Genomic DNA, 24,028 nt, shown 5'->3' on the forward strand with positions numbered 1-24,028 from the left:
TATGCGGAAGGCTTTTGCTACTGGGGTCGGAGAGGTAAAAAATCCAGAAACCTATTAAAAATTTAATATTAAAATTCAAGGTCTTAGTATTCAAAATTAGGTTATATGCGAAAGATGCCCATATGCAGCTTCTGGTTTATGCCAGCTCAATTTTATCCAAAAGATGACGCAATTTTTTTAAATACAAGTCTTATTGTGTGATTGACTTAAATTAACGAAACGAGATTGTAACTCAGTGCTTCCTCCAAAGCTTTATGCAATTGTGCTGTCATTTACATCATTGGAATTCGAAACCTTTATATACTACCGATTTGCGTATGGCGAAACAACCGGCGTATGCTTAATTTCAATCGTCAATATTAGTCAAGTCTCTCAAGAATGTTAAATTGTTCTTTATCAAAACGATGTAATGCGCAATAAGATGAAATATTAACGACGAAAACATATAATATTAATTAAATTTACTTTGATATTTTAAGATACTCTTATTTCTTAGCTCAATTTTAATACAGAAAGAGTAATAAAGTCGTCTATCTGTGTGTGTAAGCGTCCGTTGTGGCATTAGTGCACCACTTTAGCAGTTTCCCTTGAATTGGTGTGTGAAGAAATACAACAAAATTATAATTACCTTTTTTCACATCAAAAACGAAAATTTGGGAAATATTTTTCGGAAATGCGATGCCTTTACTGGTTTTGTAGCTATAAAGCTCCGTTTCATTACGTTATTTCAAGAACATCTTTTGATATTAATATTTGAAATGGGTGTTTACATTTTATTTAAACCATACTACATTTATATAAATACAAAACACTAATTTTTGCAGTACAAAGTAAATAAGAAAGTATAATTTAATGGCGTGTCTTCCATTTATGATATATCTGTTCGGAGTACGCCGGAATGTTAACACTGAAGGCTGGATATGAGTCCAATTTAGAGCGTGGTTTGATTAAAAACCCGCGCGGTCTGAATAAGGTCACGCGGTGGTTAGAATAAGAACACGTGGGGGGATTAGATTAAGAACACGCGGGGGGTTAGAATACGAACAAGCGGGGGTGTTAGAATACGAACAAGCGGGGAGTTAGAATAAGAACAAGTGGGGGGTTAGAATAAAACAAGCGGCGGGTTAGAATGAGAACACGCGGGGGTTAGAATGAGAACACGCGGGGGTTAGAATAAGAACTGGCGGCGATTTGAATGAAAACCCTAGGGGTTTGAATAAGGAGTCGTGGGGTTTAGCGGAGTTTTCAAACGGGGAAATTTTGAAGTATCCCCAAAAGGTTTCAAGTGAAACCCTTTTTTCCAACAGTTTTCTAGTTTAAAAAAGGTTCTTTAAACAACATTTAATGGTAGAATATACCACCATTTCGGTTTTAAACATGGCTGTTCTAAAATCAAAAAAGGTTTAGAATAACGCCCTAAGTGGTTTGAGAATGACAAACAATAGCTACAGAACGACCACGGTTGACACCATTAAAATTACCACCTAGTTGATCAAGAATGAAATTCAATGAACTGGATATTGACTGGATTGCATTGGCAAAGTTTACTGGTGTGTCCATATTTAAGAAGGACAAGGAAGTGGTCGTGACTTTCTTCGGGGCTGCGGACACGATGATAGTCCTTGACGTTTCGAACACCGGAGACGGACTGAAATATTCCTGTCGGCCCTCGAAAATTGAGCGTGGCTTGGCTATCATGATAACATTTCCATTCTTAAACAACAGATAGAGTTTTATGCGTGAGTTGTTATAAATTTTGGTCTTATTTCTTTTTGACACACTTTGAACAATTCAAGTCCAGAGGATGTTTTAGGTAAGTTTATAAAGGCTGCTTTATGTCCTTCGTAAATTGCCCTAAGTTTAAAAATGTCCATTGTTTGAATAGTGGTTTTTGATTTAAATAGAAGATTAGTACACGATTAATATAATATTTAAAGAAAAAATTAAAATTCCACTTTTAATCGTTAAAAATTTTGGATAATCGCCCGAAAAAATTACTGGAATCTATTTCAAAATAATATGAAAAATACTTTATGTTGAGGGATCGTTTTAAATAATCCGCCATGATTTTGAAAAATGACGCGTGGCTCTCAATCTTCCACGCTTCCTAGAAATAAATATTTGAACTTTATTGCCATCAATAAATGAACTCGTTCTGAGACTCGCGAGTGAATGTTGGTAGACTCACCGTAAATGTCGTTACGTTTACGGAAGTCTCTTGGGCGAACCTATAATAATTGATTAATTTTCAAATCATCAATTTTATTGAAGACTTAAAAAAACTAATTCTACCTATATTTAAAATATCGATTATTTCCCAGGAATTCAAATTCTGTTGGCGCCATTTTGGAGTACGAGTAAATTTAATGGAATTGTAAGAAACGTTTGTATTTGACTTTGAGTAGAATTTTGGCATAGGGTATTTGCAAAGTTTTGGGCCTGGCGTTGATAACACCACTTTTAATGTTGTGGTTGTTAACCATTCACTGCCGCTTATGAAACTGTAACTATGGTAACTGAATACAAAACAGAATAATTATAAGAAATCTTAAAGCTTGACGTGATGTAGAAGGTTGATTTAGTTCTATGATTACTTTTTTTCCGCAACAGGGAATATGGTCAATATTTTCTTAATTAGATTAAACCATGATTAGAAAAGTTTGAACGTAAAGAAGGTTAAGATGTACGAGAACAGTTTTTTTGGCAATATTTACCCATTCTAAGATTGGATTCCACTATAAACAAGCTCACAAAAAGTCATTACTGTTGGTCCGTTATATTGTCACGTCAGTGAAAGTACGAATCAAATATAATTGAAAATTACATCGTTTGGTGTACACAGTTTCACTTGGTCGAAAGATGTTGATGATGTTCACGGATGTTGTTGTAGCATTCCTTCGTCTTTTTAATGGGAGAGTGAAAAGAGGGATAGGTGATTTTGAAAGGGGAAAGTGTTATGATTTGTCGATAACAGTGCATTGCGAATGTACAGTACAATGAGTTATTTACTTTCACTTTTAGAAATAATCTTACGATTGCTCAATTTTCCGCAAATAAGTTCGAGTATAAGCAAGGAGGATAATAGCTGGTCACGAAGTTAGACACAGGTGAGACGTCATAGATTCTCATCAAGCGACGCCTGGTGATGCTCTGGCAGAGGCTTAGTACAGACTAAATAGAAAGATGGACTGCAAAAACGGGTGTTGTCAATTCTCGCGTCGTTCAGCGCCATTATGGTGTTCACTTAAGATCAGAGTACGTACGAAAGATTTCACCTTTTCACTCTCCTTTTGCAAATACGAGCCTAAAATATGTTACATCTTCATCAGGCTAGGTCAGACTAATCGAAGGTGAAGAGAAACGTAATTATCCCGTTTATCTGCACGCATTGTTGACCACTCACTGCTGCAACTCACGAAACTGTTGCTAGGGCACTCCTAAACGAAATATAATAAGTTAAAGAAATCTTGAGGCTTGACGCGATGAAGAACTTAAATTAAGTTTTATGATTACTTATTCGCGCCCCAGAGAATCTGGTCAATATTTTCGTAATTAAACTAAACAGAGTTAGAAGAGATGGACGTGAAAAAGTTTAAAATATGGACGATAACGTGTTTTCAAACATAATATTTACCCACTCTACGTTTGGATTCCCTATAAACAGACTGACAAAACATACCGTGCAAAACAAAAGACATTACGGTTGGTCGGTTATATCGACGAATTCGACCCTTTTCTAAATCGAACCCTTCATGCAAAAATAGTGCCAAAAGTGTATAGATATAGAAACAACAAGATGGTCTAGCCCATAATTAAGCCACATCGTTTACATACTCTTGCTATCCCTACTACAATAAATATACTTCTAGTAAAATATCCCCTAATATACAGGTCAGGGGGAAACATTTTTCAATGGCTGCTTGGCAACGTGAATAACATATCGATAACGCCCGTTCCTAATTTAATTACTAATACTACTACTACTACTAGTCAGGTAAAACTATTAGTCCCATCGATACCTTTTAGCTAAGAAGAAACCAAAAGATTCATGGGGTAAAATTGCCAAAAAGCGCTTCTATAGAATCCTCCCCCACTCGGACCAGTCCTACATCCCTTCCATTCCTCTCTCTCTTGGTGCTCACTAAGTGTAGCTCGGACAGCTCCTATATACTTTCGTTCTCTCTCCTACTATCTCTGCAACCCTCTTTCAACAAGCTAAGGCAGTACGTACCAAGCTGGCATTCCGTAGGTCCGCGGTTCGATTCCCGGTGGCGATGGAGAAGAAACTAAATATTATAAATTTAAAAATCGTTGACAAAAAAATTATGGAGCCAGCACCACCTAGAAGTGGTTTTACGAAGTACTATTTAAAAATAACGAACGAAACATCATCCACATCATCATCTTCCTCTACACACCAGGTCAAACTAATAGCTCATCGTAAATAACATGTGGCTAAAAAGTACACTTCATTGCAGATTAGAGCTGGCTATGGATGATTTATGAGTATAGTAGACCAAAGCTTCTTCCCCGGTATGAGTCCCGTTCGTAGTCTGTGACCATCTGACGTTTTTGGCTTTAAATCAACCCATAAATACCCAAAGTCTCTAGCAATTGCCTGATGAAAGGCGTCGATAACCTATTTACTGTTAGTGGGGCAAATTTGTTTTGCTAAATGAAAAATGCCAGATTTATCTCGAGGAGATTTGAATTTTATCAATTATTTGGCGTTTAAATTTAATATTCTAATTTCCTTCCCGGGGTAATAAAAATTTTGCATCAAAATAAAAACAGAGGTGTTTTTATGGTGCGAGCCCCGTATGAACAAATTAGTTACATCCTTGTTATTGGATATTTCACAAAGTAAATCATCAAGTATAACAAAATTCTTGATATTGGGGTCTAATATATTCACATTTAATATACCTTCGTGAAATTCTACGGAAGGCGTGTGATCCAACACCGAATTAAATAATTTCGGTTGATATTCAGTGTATGTATCTGGAGAGGGTGATATACATATATCCTTATACTTTATAAGGTTAGCTACAAAGTATGATTTTCCCGATTGTGTCGCCCCGGCTATGAGGCCATTAAATGGGTGTTGTAAGCTGAAGTCCATTTTAAGGAATGAATCACTTTTTAAGAATCAAGTTGTCTTTTATTTACAAATATTTTTTGGCATTACATACGATTTGACCAATCATAGACTTACAAAATTCGTCACTTAAAAAAGTGCTTAAGGTAAATATCTTATATATTTCTACATAATCCAGGTTACTTATCGCGGTGTCAAAGTTCATAGAAACACGCATTTCCCATCCATTTTAACAAACTTGTTGAGTTTGGGAGGGGTGGTCAATACTTCATCCGTAACAGCATTTACGGATGTTTGATTTCAATTTTTCTACAATACATTTTCTTAATAATGTGCGCACCCGATTCGCCTCGTTAAGAAATGTGATTACGTCTATATACGTATCCATTAACGTCTTGGCAAGGTAGTGTCCAACGGCGAATCCCTTCTTTGTCGGGAAGAACTTGCCGTACATAGCACCTGTTCCAGGGTATAGTTCCCTGATGTCTATAATCTTACGGTCTCGATATGTTCGCAACTCCACACGCTTCGTTTCGGAACCGGTAAAGAACCATGATGTCTCCGGGGCGTCGTCGGTTTCAAAGAACTTGAATATTTCATCCTTCCTGTTGCATAGCTCATTTAATTCAGACTCTTGTAAAATTAGTCCCGTTGAACTTTCTTTGAACCCTAGTCGTACGTCTAACTTCGGGGTAACCTCAATTACTTTCTCATCTGATAGGGGAAATAGCACTACGGCAGACATTCTGTCAAATAGAAAAAAAAACTAAGGTTTACTTTCAAACTATAACTTTAAAAATAACAAGTACACAGAAACTATACTTACATTGTACTTGGTGGCTGTTCCTTTCTTCCTCGTCGAGCTTGAGTGAGATTGTGATGGTGGTTTAACTTGGGGCCCTGGCTATTTATACTATTTAATAAGATCATCATCCTAGCTTTGACTGTACATTATTGGTGTTTACACCGTGGGTTTTTTCTGTAAGAATATTCTCGAACAATCTACAAATTTGACTGTACATTTTACGTCATGGCCTTAAACATCGTTAACTTGGGTTTTACGGGGAATTTTGATTTTTCTAGAATGATCTAGAATAATCGGTCGAGCTGGGTTTTTACTGGGATTCTTTATTTTCCCCCAACGTGATCTGGAGTTTCATACCCCCTTAACCATTTGATTAATACCGGAGAAATTAATGGTTCAAATTTTAATCTAATTAACATATTAAAATACTGTTTATTTCTTAAATCATAATTCACCCTATCTTCATACTCCAATGTATGTACTTCTACATCCGAGAATCAAACACGCTTCATTGACCTGTCAATCAAAAACACCCCTTGCAGGTGCGGGGATGAGAGGGGTGGGTCAATCATAAACGCCCTCTTACCGGTCTGAGAGAGGGGTGAGTCAATCAAAAGGTTTACGTACAAAGTCTCATCCGCCATCTTGCAATCCTCCCATCCTCCCCTGCCTTCCACTGTACTGTTTTGGGACCAGCAAATAAATACTACTGACACTTAACAATGCTTTACTGAGAGCTCGCGGAGGAATACAACACGCTTCATCCTAGTAGAGGAAAAATCCACGAAGTCGAGCAGCAATGCAGCTTCTACTAAAACCAAGACAGCAATTTATCCGATGATAATTTTCAATTGCAAGCTCTCAGTAACCAGTGTTTTGAAACTTACGGACAAATTTAGGACAAACTTATGGATGGTGGAACTCATTACTGATCTGACTTTACTCTCGCTTTTTGGAACCCATAGCTAACGCGCATTTTAGGGTGGAATGACTTTTCTGGACTCTTTTATACGTATTTAAAGGCTAAATTAACAAATTATTCGAATATTCATGTCTTGTTGTAAAACAAATACCTCTCGGTGTATTGGACTATTTATATCGCTAAAATTATTTTGAGTAAAAATTCTTCCCAAATATAAAATGATTTTTCTTTTATCATAAAGTATGATGAAACTTTTAGGCATAGTTTTTCCATAGGATACTGCCATTGTAATAATTTTTTTCAAAAATATTTTATTGACTTCAAGCTGGCAAAAGAGATTATTTTCTTTTGATTCAACGAAATCCATAAGATGCCGCCACAAAACAAGAACTTCATCATCGAAAACCCCCATTATTTCTGCTCTGTTTCCATTAGAACTGAAGTAAACAACATTATAGGTTCGAAAGTCTATAATATTCACTCTTGCCTCAAATTGAAAGTAAGCCTCGTAGGCTCGGAAAATAAGGTGAAACACGCAAAGAGTTTCCTAAGACTGCGCTTTTTAATTATTTGGGTGCCTGGGTGCACTCGGAATGCGAGAATCGATCCCCTTCAAGCTAATTTCCACTCACAATCCAAATAAGACTGCCGATTAAGACATACTAGGCCTTGTGTGTACCAACTTGAGAACGAACCGAAGTAGCTTAGTCTATGATAAAATATTTCATAAGTTTGCGGATTTACTCGAGAAATAATTTTCGAAAAGTACTGAATCGACAACAAACTAACATACAGCCCATTTAATCAAAAGTAATTCATAAGTATCAAATTGTATAATACTTTGTTACTTAGTGCAATCGATGACTTTTTCGCGAATTTTCATTCATTTAGTAGACCAACCGAAACTCGAGTTTTTAAAAAAGTGTTTTCTTTCGATCTTAACTTTTGTTGCATTTCATAAACGAGAGTATAAATTCACTTTCGTCACTGATGACATCTTCCTCTTGTTAGCGCCATTTCCTGAGGGTAGATGGCGATACGCGTTCCATCAATCTAGGGGCCTTTATGCCCCTCGTTTACCTTCCCCCCTTTTGATTTTGGGACTTTTCACACGTGAGGAACGAAGGGATCCCTCTCTCTCGTTCCGGATCGCAATGGAGTAAGACGTATTTATTTTTGAAACGAACATTAAACTTTTACTTTCCTTTATTATTCATCACGATGTTATTTATTTAATCCTAATCCTAAAACTAATTATCTTGACTTACGTTAAACATTCGCTTACATCTCAGAAGTGGGATTATGGACAATTAACGCCACGCGAGGACTTGATGAATTACGATTAATTTAAAGTAATAATAACGACACGAGGTACGCGCCTAGGGTTAAAGTCTTAACGATACTCCAGGGTGGTTAGGCTAATCGACGGGTCCACGTTTAATGACCACTGTGTATTTCGCATCGCGTAATTAATGCAAAAATATACAGAAGATTGCCCCCACACACGTAGGAGTGAAAGACTTCCCGAATCTGCCCCGAAAGTCTGCCGAGATTGCAGAAGAGCAGCGGACCTCCAGTCTAACGACGAACAATTTTACCGCGCACGAACCAGCGCGAATCGAGTTTTCCCCGTAGAGGAAAATTTCAACGACGAAGTTTCCGATCCCGAAGAGACGTCCACGATGGCGGAAGGTAATGGAGATAACAATGGCCAAGGAGGCATCGCTCCGGCGGGGTATATATCCCTAGCGGCCTTCGAGCAGTCGATACAAGCCGCGGTCGCCGTTGCCGTACAGCAAACGTTAGCTGCGGCGGGCAAACGTAACCACGGTAATTCGCATAACGTTACGGACTCGATGAAAATGATACCGGATTTCGATCCTGTTGGTGCACCTCACCAAGATTCTAGAATGTGGATCAAAAAGGTGGACGATTGTGCCCGAGCATATGGTTGGTCCGACAGCCACACGATATGCTGCGCTCTCCCGAAATTAAAGGGCACGGCTTAAGTTTGGTACGAGTCCCTCGACGTCGTCGTACGTTCGTGGGGCGATTTGAAGGAGTTGTTAACGGAATGGTTCCCTCCCGCGAAGGGTACGCAGCGGTTGTACAGGGAGATGGAGCAACGCGTACGGCGACCTGGGGAGAACCTGGAGGTCTACTATCACGATAAGATATCCAAAGCTAGGCTTTGTGGCCTCTCTAACGACTCCATGATTGAGTACCTGATAACGGGTCTGAATGACGATTCGCTCATCACGGCGTTGAGCGTGCGCGAGTTTGCAACTCCTCCGGAGCTACTGTTGTGTATTAGACAACTTGAAGAAAGGCTTCAAACTTCCGGGCGGAATAAAGAGAAAAGTAATCAGAACGAAAGGACGCGAAGTTCTAATAACGATCGGTCGCGGGACGCGAACGGGCGGAAGCCATCGGTCTCCGAAACGGGTAATACAGCCGCGCTCGGCGGAGTAAAGAAATCGCGTTCGGGTAACCGTAAACCATACGTGAATGAAAGGGGAGAATCGCTTTGCTATAACTGCGAAAAATACGGACATTATTCAAGGGATTGCCCCAAGCCTCAACGCAAAGCCAGATGTAGTGTCTGCAACAAAATTGGGCACGACGCCCAGCACTGCTCGTCGAAGCCGACTCCTAACACGCCTGCTCAGATGTGCGTCGATAGCAAAGGAGCTGATGCTGATGGAAATGTCAAGTATTTCATGGACGGGAACGCAATAAAGGCCTACGTCGATATGGGCAGTAAATGCGTCACGATGCGTCACAGCGATGCTATTGAACTCCAGCTCGAATGCAGGGAAACCGAAAAGGACTTTTACATAGGCGGATACGGCTCTGGACGTACGAAGCCAGAGGGTCTATGTAACGTAGCATTAAAAGTTGACCAGGCTACTGCGGACGTAGAAATGTACGTCGTCCCAGACGAGACCCAAGCTATACCTTTAATGATTGGTCAGCCTTTCACCGAATAGCCACACGTGGTAGTGGTCAAACGTACGGAAACTGTTCGAATTTTTGAAGAACGAACGGAGAATCCCGATGGAGATGGGTGTCTAAAGGATTTGACTATCCCAGAATTACCTAAGCCTACCGTACACTTATGGGCACGCGAAGCTACAGTTATCCCGCCACATTATGTCGGGTTCGTCGACGTAGTTTCACGAGATTCGCGTACCAACGAACGGGACGTGTATATCGAGTCTTCGGTACGGATGCTACCGGGTAATGAATATGTCAAGTGATAAGCTCAGTCTTATCGATACTTTTTAGGACTTGATTCTAATCAAGACATTTTTGATTAATATCTGTTCCTTCAGTCTTCATTTTAATTAAGGATGTTAAGAAACAGTTTTACATTTTCAAAATCTGCACTAAGCAGAAACATATAATTCTGAAGGGGGCCATAACTTTAGCTCAATCAGACATTTATTTATAATGATACTTCAAAAAAAAACGTAAATCATTAAAAGTTTGGGCAAGAACCCACAAACACCCGGGGCAAGAACCCACAAACACCCGGGGCAAGAACCCACAAACACTCGGGGCAAGAACCCACAAACACCCGGGGCAAGAACCCACAAACACCCGGGGCAAGAACCCACAAACACCCGGGGCAAGAACCCACAAACACCCGGGGCAAGAACCCAAAAACACCCGGGGCAAGAACCCACAAACACCCGGGGCAAGAACCCACAAACACCCGGGGCAAGAACCCACAAACACCCGGGGCAAGAACCCACAAACACCCGGGGCAAGAACCCACAAACACCCGGGGCAAGAACCCACAAACACCCGGGGCAAGAACCCACAAACACCCGGGGCAAGAACCCACAAACACCCGGGGCAAGAACCCACAAACACCCGGGGCAAGAACCCACAAACACCCGGGGCAAGAACCCACAAACACCCGGGGCAAGAAACCACAAACACCCGGGGCAAGAACCCACAAACACCCGGGACAAGAACCCACAAACACCCGGGGCAAGTACCCACAAACACCCGGGGCAAGTACCCACAAGCACCCGGGGCAAGCGCAAACAAGCACCCGGGGCAAGCGCCCACAAGCACCCGGGGCAAGTGCCCACAAGCACCCGGGGCAAGTACCCACAAGCACCCGGGACAAGCACCCACAAGTACCTACAAGCAGCCACAAGTACCTACAAACACCCACAAGTACCTACAAGCACCCTCAAGTACCTACAAACACCCACAAGTACCTGCAAACACCCACAAGTACCTGCAAACACCCACAAGTACCTGCAAACACCCACAAGTACCTGAAAACAACCACAAGTACCTACAAACACCCACAAATACCTACAAACACCCACAAGTAACTACAAACACCCACAAGTACCTACAAACACCTACAAACACCCACAAGTACCTACAAACACCCACAAGTACCTACAAGCACCCACAAGTACCTACAAGCACCCACAAGTACCTACAAGCACCCACAAGTACCTACAAGCACCCACAAGTACCTACAAGCACGACCAAGTAGCTACAAGCACCCACAAGTACCTACAAACACGCACAAGTACCTACAAACACGCACAAGTACCTACAAACACCCACAAGTACCTACAAACACGAACAAGTACCTACAAACACCCACAAGTACCTACAAACACGCACAAGTACCTACAAACACGCACAAGTACCTACAAACACGCACAAGTACCTACAAGCACCCACAAGTACCTACAAGCACCCACAAGTACCTACAAGCACCCACAAGTACCTACAAGCACGCACAAGTAGCTACAAGCACCCACAAGTACCTACAAACACGCACAAGTACCTACAAACACGCACAAGTACCTACAAGCACCCACAAGTACCTACAAGCACCCACAAGTACCTACAAGTACCCACAAGTACCTACAAGCACCCACAAGTACCTACAAGCACGACCAAGTAGCTACAAGCACCCACAAGTACCTACAAACACGCACAAGTACCTACAAACACGCACAAGTACCTACAAACACCCACAAGTACCTACAAACACGAAAATACCTACAAACACCCACAAGTACCTACAAACACGCACAAGTACCTACAAACACGCACAAGTACCAACAAACACGCACAAGTACCTACAAACACCCACAAGTACCTACAAGCACCCACAAGTACCTACAAGCACCCACAAGTACCTACAAGCACGCACAAGTAGCTACAAGCACCCACAAGTACCTACAAACACGCACAAGTACCTACAAACACGCACAAGTACCTACAATCACGCACAAGTACCTACAAACACCCACAAGTACCTACAAACACGAACAAGTACCTACAAACACGCACAAGTACCTACAAACACGCACAAGTACCTACAAACACGAACAAGTACCTACAAACACCCACAAGTACCTACAAACACGCACAAGTACCTACAAACACGCACAAGTACCTACAAACACGCACAAGTACCTACAAACACCCACAAGTACCTACAAGCACCCACAAGTACCTACAAGCACCCACAAGTACCTACGAGCACCCACAAGTACCTACAAGCACCCACAAGTACCTACAAGCACCCACAAGTACCTACAAACACCCACAAGTACCTACAAACACCCACAAGTACCCACAAGCACCCACAAGTACCCACAAGCACCCTCAAGTACCTACAAGCACCCTCAAGTACCCACAAGTACCTACAAACACCCACAAGTACCCACAAGCACCCACAAGTACCCACAAGCACCCTCAAGTACCCACAAGCACCCTCAAGTACCCACAAGTACCCTCAAGTACCCACAAGAACCTAAAAACACCCACAAGTACCTACAAACACCCACAAGTACCTACAAACACCCACAACTACCTACAAGTACCTACAAATACCTACAAACACCCACAAGTACCTACAAACACCCACAAGTACCTACAAACGCGCACAAGTACCTACAAACGCGCACAAGTACCTACAAACGCGCACAAGTACCTACAAACGCGCACAAGTACCTACAAACGCGCACAAGTACCTACAAACGCGCACAAGTACCTACAAACGCGCACAAGTACCTACAAACGCGCACAAGTACCTACAAACGCGCACAAGTACCGACAAACGCGCACAAGTACCTACAAACGCGCACAAGTACCTACAAACGCACACAAGTACCTACAAACACCCACAAGTACCTACAAACACCCACAAGTACCTACAAACACCCTCAAGTACCTACAAACACCCTCAAGTACCTACAACCACCCTCAAGTACCCACAAGCACCCTCAAGTACCCACAAGTACCCTCAAGTACCCACAAGTACCTACAAACACCCAAAAGTACCTACAAACACCCAAAAGTACCTACAAGCACCCACAAGTACCTACAAGCACCCACAAGTACCTACAAGCACCCACAAGTACCCACAAGTACCTACAAACACCCAAAAGTACCTACAAACAACCACAAGTACCTACAAGCACCCACAAGTACCTACAAGCACCCACAAGTACCTACAAGCACCCACAAGTACCTAAGATACCTACAAACACGCACAAGTACCTACAAACACGCACAAGTACCTACAAACACGCACAAGTACCTACAAACACCCACAACTACCTACAAGTACCTACAAATACCTACAAACACCCACAAGTACCTACAAACACCCACAAGTACCTACAAACGCGCACAAGTACCTACAAACGCGCACAAGTACCTACAAACGCGCACAAGTACCTACAAACGCGCACAAGTACCTACAAACGCGCACAAGTACCTACAAACGCGCACAAGTACCTACAAACGCGCACAAGTACCGACAAACGCGCACAAGTACCTACAAACGCGCACAAGTACCTACAAACGCACACAAGTACCTACAAACACCCACAAGTACCTACAAACACCCACAAGTACCTACAAACACCCTCAAGTACCTACAAACACCCTCAAGTACCTACAAACACCCTCAAGTACCCACAAGCACCCTCAAGTACCCACAAGTACCCTCAAGTACCCACAAGTACCTACAAACACCCAAAAGTACCTACAAACACCCAAAAGTACCTACAAGCACCCACAAGTACCTACAAGCACCCACAAGTACCTACAAGCACCCACAAGTACCCACAAGTACCTACAAACACCCAAAAGTACCTACAAACACCCACAAGTACCTACAAGCACCCACAAGTACCTACAAGCACCCACAAGTACCTACAAGCACCCACAAGTACCTAAGATACCTACAAACACGCACAAGTACCTACAAACACGCACAAGTACCTACAAACACGCAGAAGTACCTACAAACACGCACAAGTACCTACAAACACCCACAAGTACCTACAAACACCCACAAGTACCAACAAACACGCACAAGTACCTACAAACGCGCACAAGTACCTACAAACGCGCACAAGTACCTACAAACGCGCACAAGTACCTACAAACGCGCACAAGTACCTACAAACGCGCACAAGTACCGACAAACGCGCACAAGTACCTACAAACGCGCACAAGTACCTACAAACGAACACAAGTACCTACAAACACCCACAAGTACCTACAAACACCCACAAGTACCTACAAACACCCTCAAGTACCTACAAACACCCTCAAGTACCTACAAACACCCTCAAGTACCCACAAACACCCTCAAGTACCCACAAGCACCCTCAAGTACCCACAAGTACCCTCAAGTACCCACAAGTACCTACAAACACCCAAAAGTACCTATAAACACCCAAAAGTACCTACAAGTACCTACAAGCACCCACAAGTACCTACAAGCACCCACAAGTACCCACAAGTACCTACAAACACCCAAAAGTACCTACAAACACCCACAAGTACCTACAAGCACCCACAAGTACCTACAAGCACCCACAAGTACCTACAAGCACCCACAAGTAGGTACAAGCACCCACAAGTACCTAAGATACCTACAAACACGCACAAGTACCTACAAACACGCACAAGTACCTACAAACACGCAGAAGTACCTACAAACACGCACAAGTACCTACAAACACCCACAAGTACCTACAAACACCCACAAGTACCAACAAACACGCACAAGTACCTACAAACACCCACAAGTACCTACAAACACGCACAAGTACCTACAAGCACGCACAAGTACCTACAAACACGCACAAGTACCTACAAACACCCACAAGTACCTGCAAGCACCCACAAGTACCTACAAACACCCACAAGTACCTACAAACACCCACAAGTACCTACAAACACCCTCAAGTACCTACAAACACCCTCAAGTACCCACAAACACCCTCAAGTACCCACAAGCACCCTCAAGTACCCACAAGTACCCTCAAGTACCCACAAGTACCTACAAACACCCAAAAGTACCTACAAACACCCAAAAGTACCTACAAGCACCCACAAGTACCTACAAGCACCCACAAGTACCTACAAGCACCCACAAGTACCCACAAGTACCTACAAACACCCAAAAGTACCTACAAACACCCACAAGTACCTTCAAGCACCCACAAGTACCTACAAGCACCCACAAGTACCTACAAGCAACTACAAGTAGGTACAAGCACCCACAAGTACGTACAAGTACCTACAAGTACCTACAAACGCGCACAAGTACCTACAAACACGCACAAGCACCTACAAACACGCACAAGCACCTTCAAACACGCACAAGTACCTACAAGCACCCACAAGTACCTACAAGCACCCACAAGTACCTACAAGCACCCACAAGTACCTACAAGCACCCACAAGAACCTACAAACACCCACAAGTACCTACAAACACCCCCAAGTACCTACAAGCACCCACAAGTACCCACAAGCACCCACAAGTACCCACAAGCACCCTCAAGTACCTACAAGCACCCTCAAGTACCCACAAGAACCTAAAAACACCCACAAGTACCTACAAACACCCAAAAGTACCTACAAACACGCACAAGTACCTACAAACACCCAAAAGTACCTACAAACACCCACAAGTACCTACAAGCACCCACAAGTACCTACAAGCACCCACAAGTACCTACAAGCACCCACAAGTAGGTACAAGCACCCACAAGTACCTAAGATACCTACAAACACGCACAAGTACCTACAAACACGCACAAGTACCTACAAACACGCAGAAGTACCTACAAACACGCACAAGTACCTACAAACACCCACAAGTACCTACAAACACCCACAAGTACCAACAAACACGCACAAGTACCTACAAACGCGCACAAGTACCTACAAACGCGCACAAGTACCTACAAACGCGCACAAGTACCTACAAACGCACACAAGTACCTACAAACACCCACAAGTACCTACAAACACCCACAAGTACCTACAAACACCCTCAAGTACCTACAAACACCCTCAAGTACCTACAAACACCCTCAAGTACCCACAAACACCCTCAAGTACCCACAAGCACCCTCAAGTACCCACAAGTACCCTCAAGTACCCACAAGTACCTACAAACACCCAAAAGTACCTATAAACACCCAAAAGTACCTACAAGTACCTACAAGCACCCACAAGTATCTACAAGCACCCACAAGTACCCACAAGTACCTACAAACACCCAAAAGTACCTACAACCACCCACAAGTACCTACAAGCACCCACAAGTACCTACAAGCACCCACAAGTAGGTACAAGCACCCACAAGTACCTAAGATACCTACAAACACGCACAAGTACCTACAAACACGCACAAGTACCTACAAACACGCAGAAGTACCTACAAACACGCACAAGTACCTACAAACACCCACAAGTACCTACAAACACCCACAAGTACCAACAAACACGCACAAGTACCTACAAACACCCACAAGTACCTACAAACACGCACAAGTACCTACAAGCACGCACAAGTACCTACAAACACGCACAAGCACCTACAAACACCCACAAGTACCTGCAAGCACCCACAAGTACCTACAAACACCCACAAGTACCTACAAACACCCACAAGTACCTACAAACACCCTCAAGTACCTACAAACACCCTCAAGTACCTACAAACACCCTCAAGTACCCACAAACACCCTCAAGTACCCACAAGCACCCTCAAGTACCCACAAGTACCCTCAAGTACCCACAAGTACCTACAAACACCCAAAAGTACCTACAAACACCCAAAAGTACCTACAAGCACCCACAAGTACCTACAAGCACCCACAAGTACCTACAAGCACCCACAAGTACCCACAAGTACCTACAAACACCCAAAAGTACCTACAAACACCCACAAGTACCTACAAGCACCCACAAGTACCCACAAGTACCTACAAACACCCAAAAGTACCTACAAGCACCCACAAGTACCCACAAGTACCTACAAACACCCAAAAGTACCTACAAACACCCACAAGTACCTACAAGCACCCACAAGTACCTACAAGCACCCACAAGTACCTACAAGCACCCACAAGTAGGTACAAGCACCCACAAGTACCTAAGATACCTACAAACACGCACAAGTACCTACAAACACGCACAAGTACCTACAAACACGCAGAAGTACCTACAAACACGCACAAGTACCTACAAACACCCACAAGTACCTACAAACACCCACAAGTACCAACAAACACGCACAAGTACCTACAAACACCCACAAGTACCTACAAACACGCACAAGTACCTACAAGCACGCACAAGTACCTACAAACACGCACAAGTACCTACAAACACCCACAAGTACCTGCAAGCACCCACAAGTACCTACAAACACCCACAAGTACCTACAAACACCCACAAGTACCTACAAACGCGCACAAGTACCTACAAACGCGCACAAGTACCTACAAACGCGCACAAGTACCTACAAACGCACACAAGTACCTACAAACACCCACAAGTACCTACAAACACCCACAAGTACCTACAAACACCCTCAAGTACCTACAAACACCCTCAAGTACCTACAAACACCCTCAAGTACCCACAAACACCCTCAAGTACCCACAAGCACCCTCAAGTACCCACAAGTACCCTCAAGTACCCACAAGTACCTACAAACACCCAAAAGTACCTATAAACACCCAAAAGTACCTACAAGTACCTACAAGCACCCACAAGTATCTACAAGCACCCACAAGTACCCACAAGTACCTACAAACACCCAAAAGTACCTACAACCACCCACAAGTACCTACAAGCACCCACAAGTACCTACAAGCACCCACAAGTAGGTACAAGCACCCACAAGTACCTAAGATACCTACAAACACGCACAAGTACCTACAAACACGCACAAGTACCTACAAACACGCAGAAGTACCTACAAACACGCACAAGTACCTACAAACACCCACAAGTACCTACAAACACCCACAAGTACCAACAAACACGCACAAGTACCTACAAACACCCACAAGTACCTACAAACACGCACAAGTACCTACAAGCACGCACAAGTACCTACAAACACGCACAAGCACCTACAAACACCCACAAGTACCTGCAAGCACCCACAAGTACCTACAAACACCCACAAGTACCTACAAACACCCACAAGTACCTACAAACACCCTCAAGTACCTACAAACACCCTCAAGTACCTACAAACACCCTCAAGTACCCACAAACACCCTCAAGTACCCACAAGCACCCTCAAGTACCCACAAGTACCCTCAAGTACCCACAAGTACCTACAAACACCCAAAAGTACCTACAAACACCCAAAAGTACCTACAAGCACCCACAAGTACCTACAAGCACCCACAAGTACCTACAAGCACCCACAAGTACCCACAAGTACCTACAAACACCCAAAAGTACCTACAAACACCCACAAGTACCTACAAGCACCCACAAGTACCCACAAGTACCTACAAACACCCAAAAGTACCTACAAGCACCCACAAGTACCCACAAGTACCTACAAACACCCAAAAGTACCTACAAACACCCACAAGTACCTACAAGCACCCACAAGTACCTACAAGCACCCACAAGTACCTACAAGCACCCACAAGTAGGTACAAGCACCCACAAGTACCTAAGATACCTACAAACACGCACAAGTACCTACAAACACGCACAAGTACCTACAAACACGCAGAAGTACCTACAAACACGCACAAGTACCTACAAACACCCACAAGTACCTACAAACACCCACAAGTACCAACAAACACGCACAAGTACCTACAAACACCCACAAGTACCTACAAACACGCACAAGTACCTACAAGCACGCACAAGTACCTACAAACACGCACAAGTACCTACAAACACCCACAAGTACCTGCAAGCACCCACAAGTACCTACAAACACCCACAAGTACCTACAAACACCCACAAGTACCTACAAACACCCTCAAGTACCTACAAACACCCTCAAGTACCCACAAACACCCTCAAGTACCCACAAGCACCCTCAAGTACCCACAAGTACCCTCAAGTACCCACAAGTACCTACAAACACCCAAAAGTACCTACAAACACCCAAAAGTACCTACAAGCACCCACAAGTACCTACAAGCACCCACAAGTACCTACAAGCACCCACAAGTACCCACAAGTACCTACAAACACCCAAAAGTACCTACAAACACCCACAAGTACCTTCAAGCACCCACAAGTACCTACAAGCACCCACAAGTACCTACAAGCAACTACAAGTAGGTACAAGCACCCACAAGTACGTACAAGTACCTACAAGTACCTACAAACGCGCACAAGTACCTACAAACACGCACAAGCACCTACAAACACGCACAAGCACCTTCAAACACGCACAAGTACCTACAAGCACCCACAAGTACCTACAAGCACCCACAAGTACCTACAAGCACCCACAAGTACCTACAAGCACCCACAAGAACCTACAAACACCCACAAGTACCTACAAACACCCCCAAGTACCTACAAGCACCCACAAGTACCCACAAGCACCCACAAGTACCCACAAGCACCCTCAAGTACCTACAAGCACCCTCAAGTACCCACAAGAACCTAAAAACACCCACAAGTACCTACAAACACCCAAAAGTACCTACAAACACGCACAAGTACCTACAAACACCCAAAAGTACCTACAAACACCCACAAGTACCTACAAGCACCCACAAGTACCTACAAGCACCCACAAGTACCTACAAGCACCCACAAGTAGGTACAAGCACCCACAAGTACCTAAGATACCTACAAACACGCACAAGTACCTACAAACACGCACAAGTACCTACAAACACGCAGAAGTACCTACAAACACGCACAAGTACCTACAAACACCCACAAGTACCTACAAACACCCACAAGTACCAACAAACACGCACAAGTACCTACAAACGCGCACAAGTACCTACAAACGCGCACAAGTACCTACAAACGCGCACAAGTACCTACAAACGCACACAAGTACCTACAAACACCCACAAGTACCTACAAACACCCACAAGTACCTACAAACACCCTCAAGTACCTACAAACACCCTCAAGTACCTACAAACACCCTCAAGTACCCACAAACACCCTCAAGTACCCACAAGCACCCTCAAGTACCCACAAGTACCCTCAAGTACCCACAAGTACCTACAAACACCCAAAAGTACCTATAAACACCCAAAAGTACCTACAAGTACCTACAAGCACCCACAAGTATCTACAAGCACCCACAAGTACCCACAAGTACCTACAAACACCCAAAAGTACCTACAACCACCCACAAGTACCTACAAGCACCCACAAGTACCTACAAGCACCCACAAGTAGGTACAAGCACCCACAAGTACCTAAGATACCTACAAACACGCACAAGTACCTACAAACACGCACAAGTACCTACAAACACGCAGAAGTACCTACAAACACGCACAAGTACCTACAAACACCCACAAGTACCTACAAACACCCACAAGTACCAACAAACACGCACAAGTACCTACAAACACCCACAAGTACCTACAAACACGCACAAGTACCTACAAGCACGCACAAGTACCTACAAACACGCACAAGCACCTACAAACACCCACAAGTACCTGCAAGCACCCACAAGTACCTACAAACACCCACAAGTACCTACAAACACCCACAAGTACCTACAAACACCCTCAAGTACCTACAAACACCCTCAAGTACCTACAAACACCCTCAAGTACCCACAAACACCCTCAAGTACCCACAAGCACCCTCAAGTACCCACAAGTACCCTCAAGTACCCACAAGTACCTACAAACACCCAAAAGTACCTACAAACACCCAAAAGTACCTACAAGCACCCACAAGTACCTACAAGCACCCACAAGTACCTACAAGCACCCACAAGTACCCACAAGTACCTACAAACACCCAAAAGTACCTACAAACACCCACAAGTACCTACAAGCACCCACAAGTACCTACAAGCACCCACAAGTACCTACAAGCAACTACAAGTAGGTACAAGCACCCACAAGTACGTACAAGTACCTACAAGTACCTACAAACGCGCACAAGTACCTACAAACACGCACAAGCACCTACAAACACGCACAAGCACCTACAAACACGCACAAGTACCTACAAACACGCACAAGTACCTACAAACACGCACAAGTACCTACAAACACCCACAAGTACCTACAAACACCCACAAGTACCTACAAACACCCACAAGTACCTACAAGCACCCACAAGTACCTACAAACACCCACAAGTACCTACAAACACCCTCAAGTACCTACAAACACCCTCAAGTACCTACAAACACCCTCAAGTACCTACAAACACCCTCAAGTACCCACAAACACCCTCAAGTACCCACAAGCACCCTCAAGTACCCACAAGTACCCTCAAGTACCCACAAGTACCTACAAACACCCAAAAGTACCTACAAACACCCAAAAGTACCTACAAGCACCCACAAGTACCTACAAGCACCCACAAGTACCTACAAGCACCCACAAGTACCCACAAGTACCTACAAACACCCAAAAGTACCTACAAACACCCACAAGTACCTACAAGCACCCACAAGTACCTACAAGCACCCACAAGTACCTACAAGCAACTACAAGTAGGTACAAGCACCCACAAGTACGTACAAGTACCTACAAGTACCTACAAACGCGCACAAGTACCTACAAACACGCACAAGCACCTACAAACACGCACAAGCACCTACAAACACGCACAAGTACCTACAAACACGCACAAGTACCTACAAACACGCACAAGTACCTACAAACACCCACAAGTACCTACAAACACCCACAAGTACCTACAAACACCCACAAGTACCTACAAGCACCCACAAGTACCTACAAGCACCCTCAAGTACCTACAAGCACCCACAAGTACCTACAAGCACCCACAAGTACCTACAAGCACCCACAAGTACCTACAAGCACCCACAAGTACCTACAAGCACCCACAAGAACCTACAAACACCCACAAGTACCTACAAACACCCACAAGTACCTACAAGCACCCACAAGTACCCACAAGCACCCACAAGTACCCACAAGCACCCTCAAGTACCTACAAGCACCCTCAAGTACCCACAAGAACCTAAAAACACCCACAAGTACCTACAAACACCCAAAAGTACCTACAAACACGCACAAGTACCTACAAACACCCAAAAGTACCTACAAACACCCACAAGTACCTACAAGCACCCACAAGTACCTACAAGCACCCACAAGTACCTACAAGCACCCACAAGTAGGTACAAGCACCCACAAGTACCTAAGATACCTACAAACACGCACAAGTACCTACAAACACGCACAAGTACCTACAAACACGCACAAGTACCTACAAACACCCACAAGTACCTACAAACACCCACAAGTACCTACAAACACCCACAAGTACCAACAAACACGCACAAGTACCTACAAACGCGCACAAGTACCTACAAACGCGCACAAGTACCTACAAACGCGCACAAGTACCTACAAACGCGCACAAGTACCTACAAACGCGCACAAGTACCTACAAACGCGCACAAGTACCGACAAACGCGCACAAGTACCTACAAACGCACACAAGTACCTACAAACACCCACAAGTACCTACAAACACCCACAAGTACCTAAAAACACCCTCAAGTACCTACAAACACCCTCAAGTACCTACAAACACCCTCAAGTACCCACAAACACCCTCAAGTACCCACAAGCACCCTCAAGTACCCACAAGTACCCTCAAGTACCCACAAGTACCTACAAACACCCAAAAGTACCTACAAACACCCAAAAGTACCTACAAGCACCCACAAGTACCTACAAGAACCCACAAGTACCTACAAGCACCCACAAGTACCCACAAGTACCTACAAACACCCAAAAGTACCTACAAACACCCACAAGTACCTACAAGCACCCACAAGTACCTACAAGCACCCACAAGTACCTACAAGCACCCACAAGTACCTAAGATACCTACAAACACGCACAAGTACCTACAAACACGCACAAGTACCTACAAACACGCAGAAGTACCTACAAACACGCACAAGTACCTACAAACACCCACAAGTACCTACAAACACCCACAAGTACCAACAAACACGCACAAGTACCTACAAACGCGCACAAGTACCTACAAACGCGCACAAGTACCTACAAACGCGCACAAGTACCTACAAACGCGCACAAGTACCTACAAACGCGCACAAGTACCTACAAACGCGCACAAGTACCGACAAACGCGCACAAGTACCTACAAACGCGCACAAGTACCTACAAACGCACACAAGTACCTACAAACACCCACAAGTACCTACAAACACCCACAAGTACCTACAAACACCCTCAAGTACCTACAAACACCCTCAAGTACCTACAAACACCCTCAAGTACCCACAAACACCCTCAAGTACCCACAAGCACCCTCAAGTACCCACAAGTACCCTCAAGTACCCACAAGTACCTACAAACACCCAAAAGTACCTATAAACACCCAAAAGTACCTACAAGTACCTACAAGCACCCACAAGTACCTACAAGCACCCACAAGTACCCACAAGTACCTACAAACACCCAAAAGTACCTACAAACACCCACAAGTACCTACAAGCACCCACAAGTACCTACAAGCACCCACAAGTACCTACAAGCACCCACAAGTAGGTACAAGCACCCACAAGTACCTAAGATACCTACAAACACGCACAAGTACCTACAAACACGCACAAGTACCTACAAACACGCAGAAGTACCTACAAACACGCACAAGTACCTACAAACACCCACAAGTACCTA

The 24,028-nt window shown here is 43.8% G+C and overlaps 1 protein-coding gene across 1 annotated transcript; it reads right to left on the reverse strand.

Annotated features, from left to right (window-relative positions):
- Window positions 1-2,205: 2,205 nt before the first annotated feature.
- On the reverse strand, window positions 2,206-6,028 carry LOC149668675 (uncharacterized). The gene is made up of 5 exons (XM_089840421.1): window positions 5,925-6,028; window positions 5,387-5,844; window positions 4,232-4,286; window positions 2,293-2,516; window positions 2,206-2,228 (listed from the first exon to the last, which is right to left on the reverse strand). Exons 1-5 carry the CDS (start codon window positions 6,026-6,028, stop codon window positions 2,206-2,208), a joined length of 864 nt encoding a protein of 287 aa, XP_089696547.1.
- Window positions 6,029-24,028: the final 18,000 nt, after the last annotated feature.

Source organism: Phalangium opilio, unplaced genomic scaffold (genome assembly GCF_054372755.1).
Source record: "Phalangium opilio isolate 3A_F unplaced genomic scaffold, DU_Popi_V2 ptg000054l_1, whole genome shotgun sequence".
NCBI lineage: Eukaryota > Metazoa > Arthropoda > Arachnida > Opiliones > Phalangiidae > Phalangium > Phalangium opilio.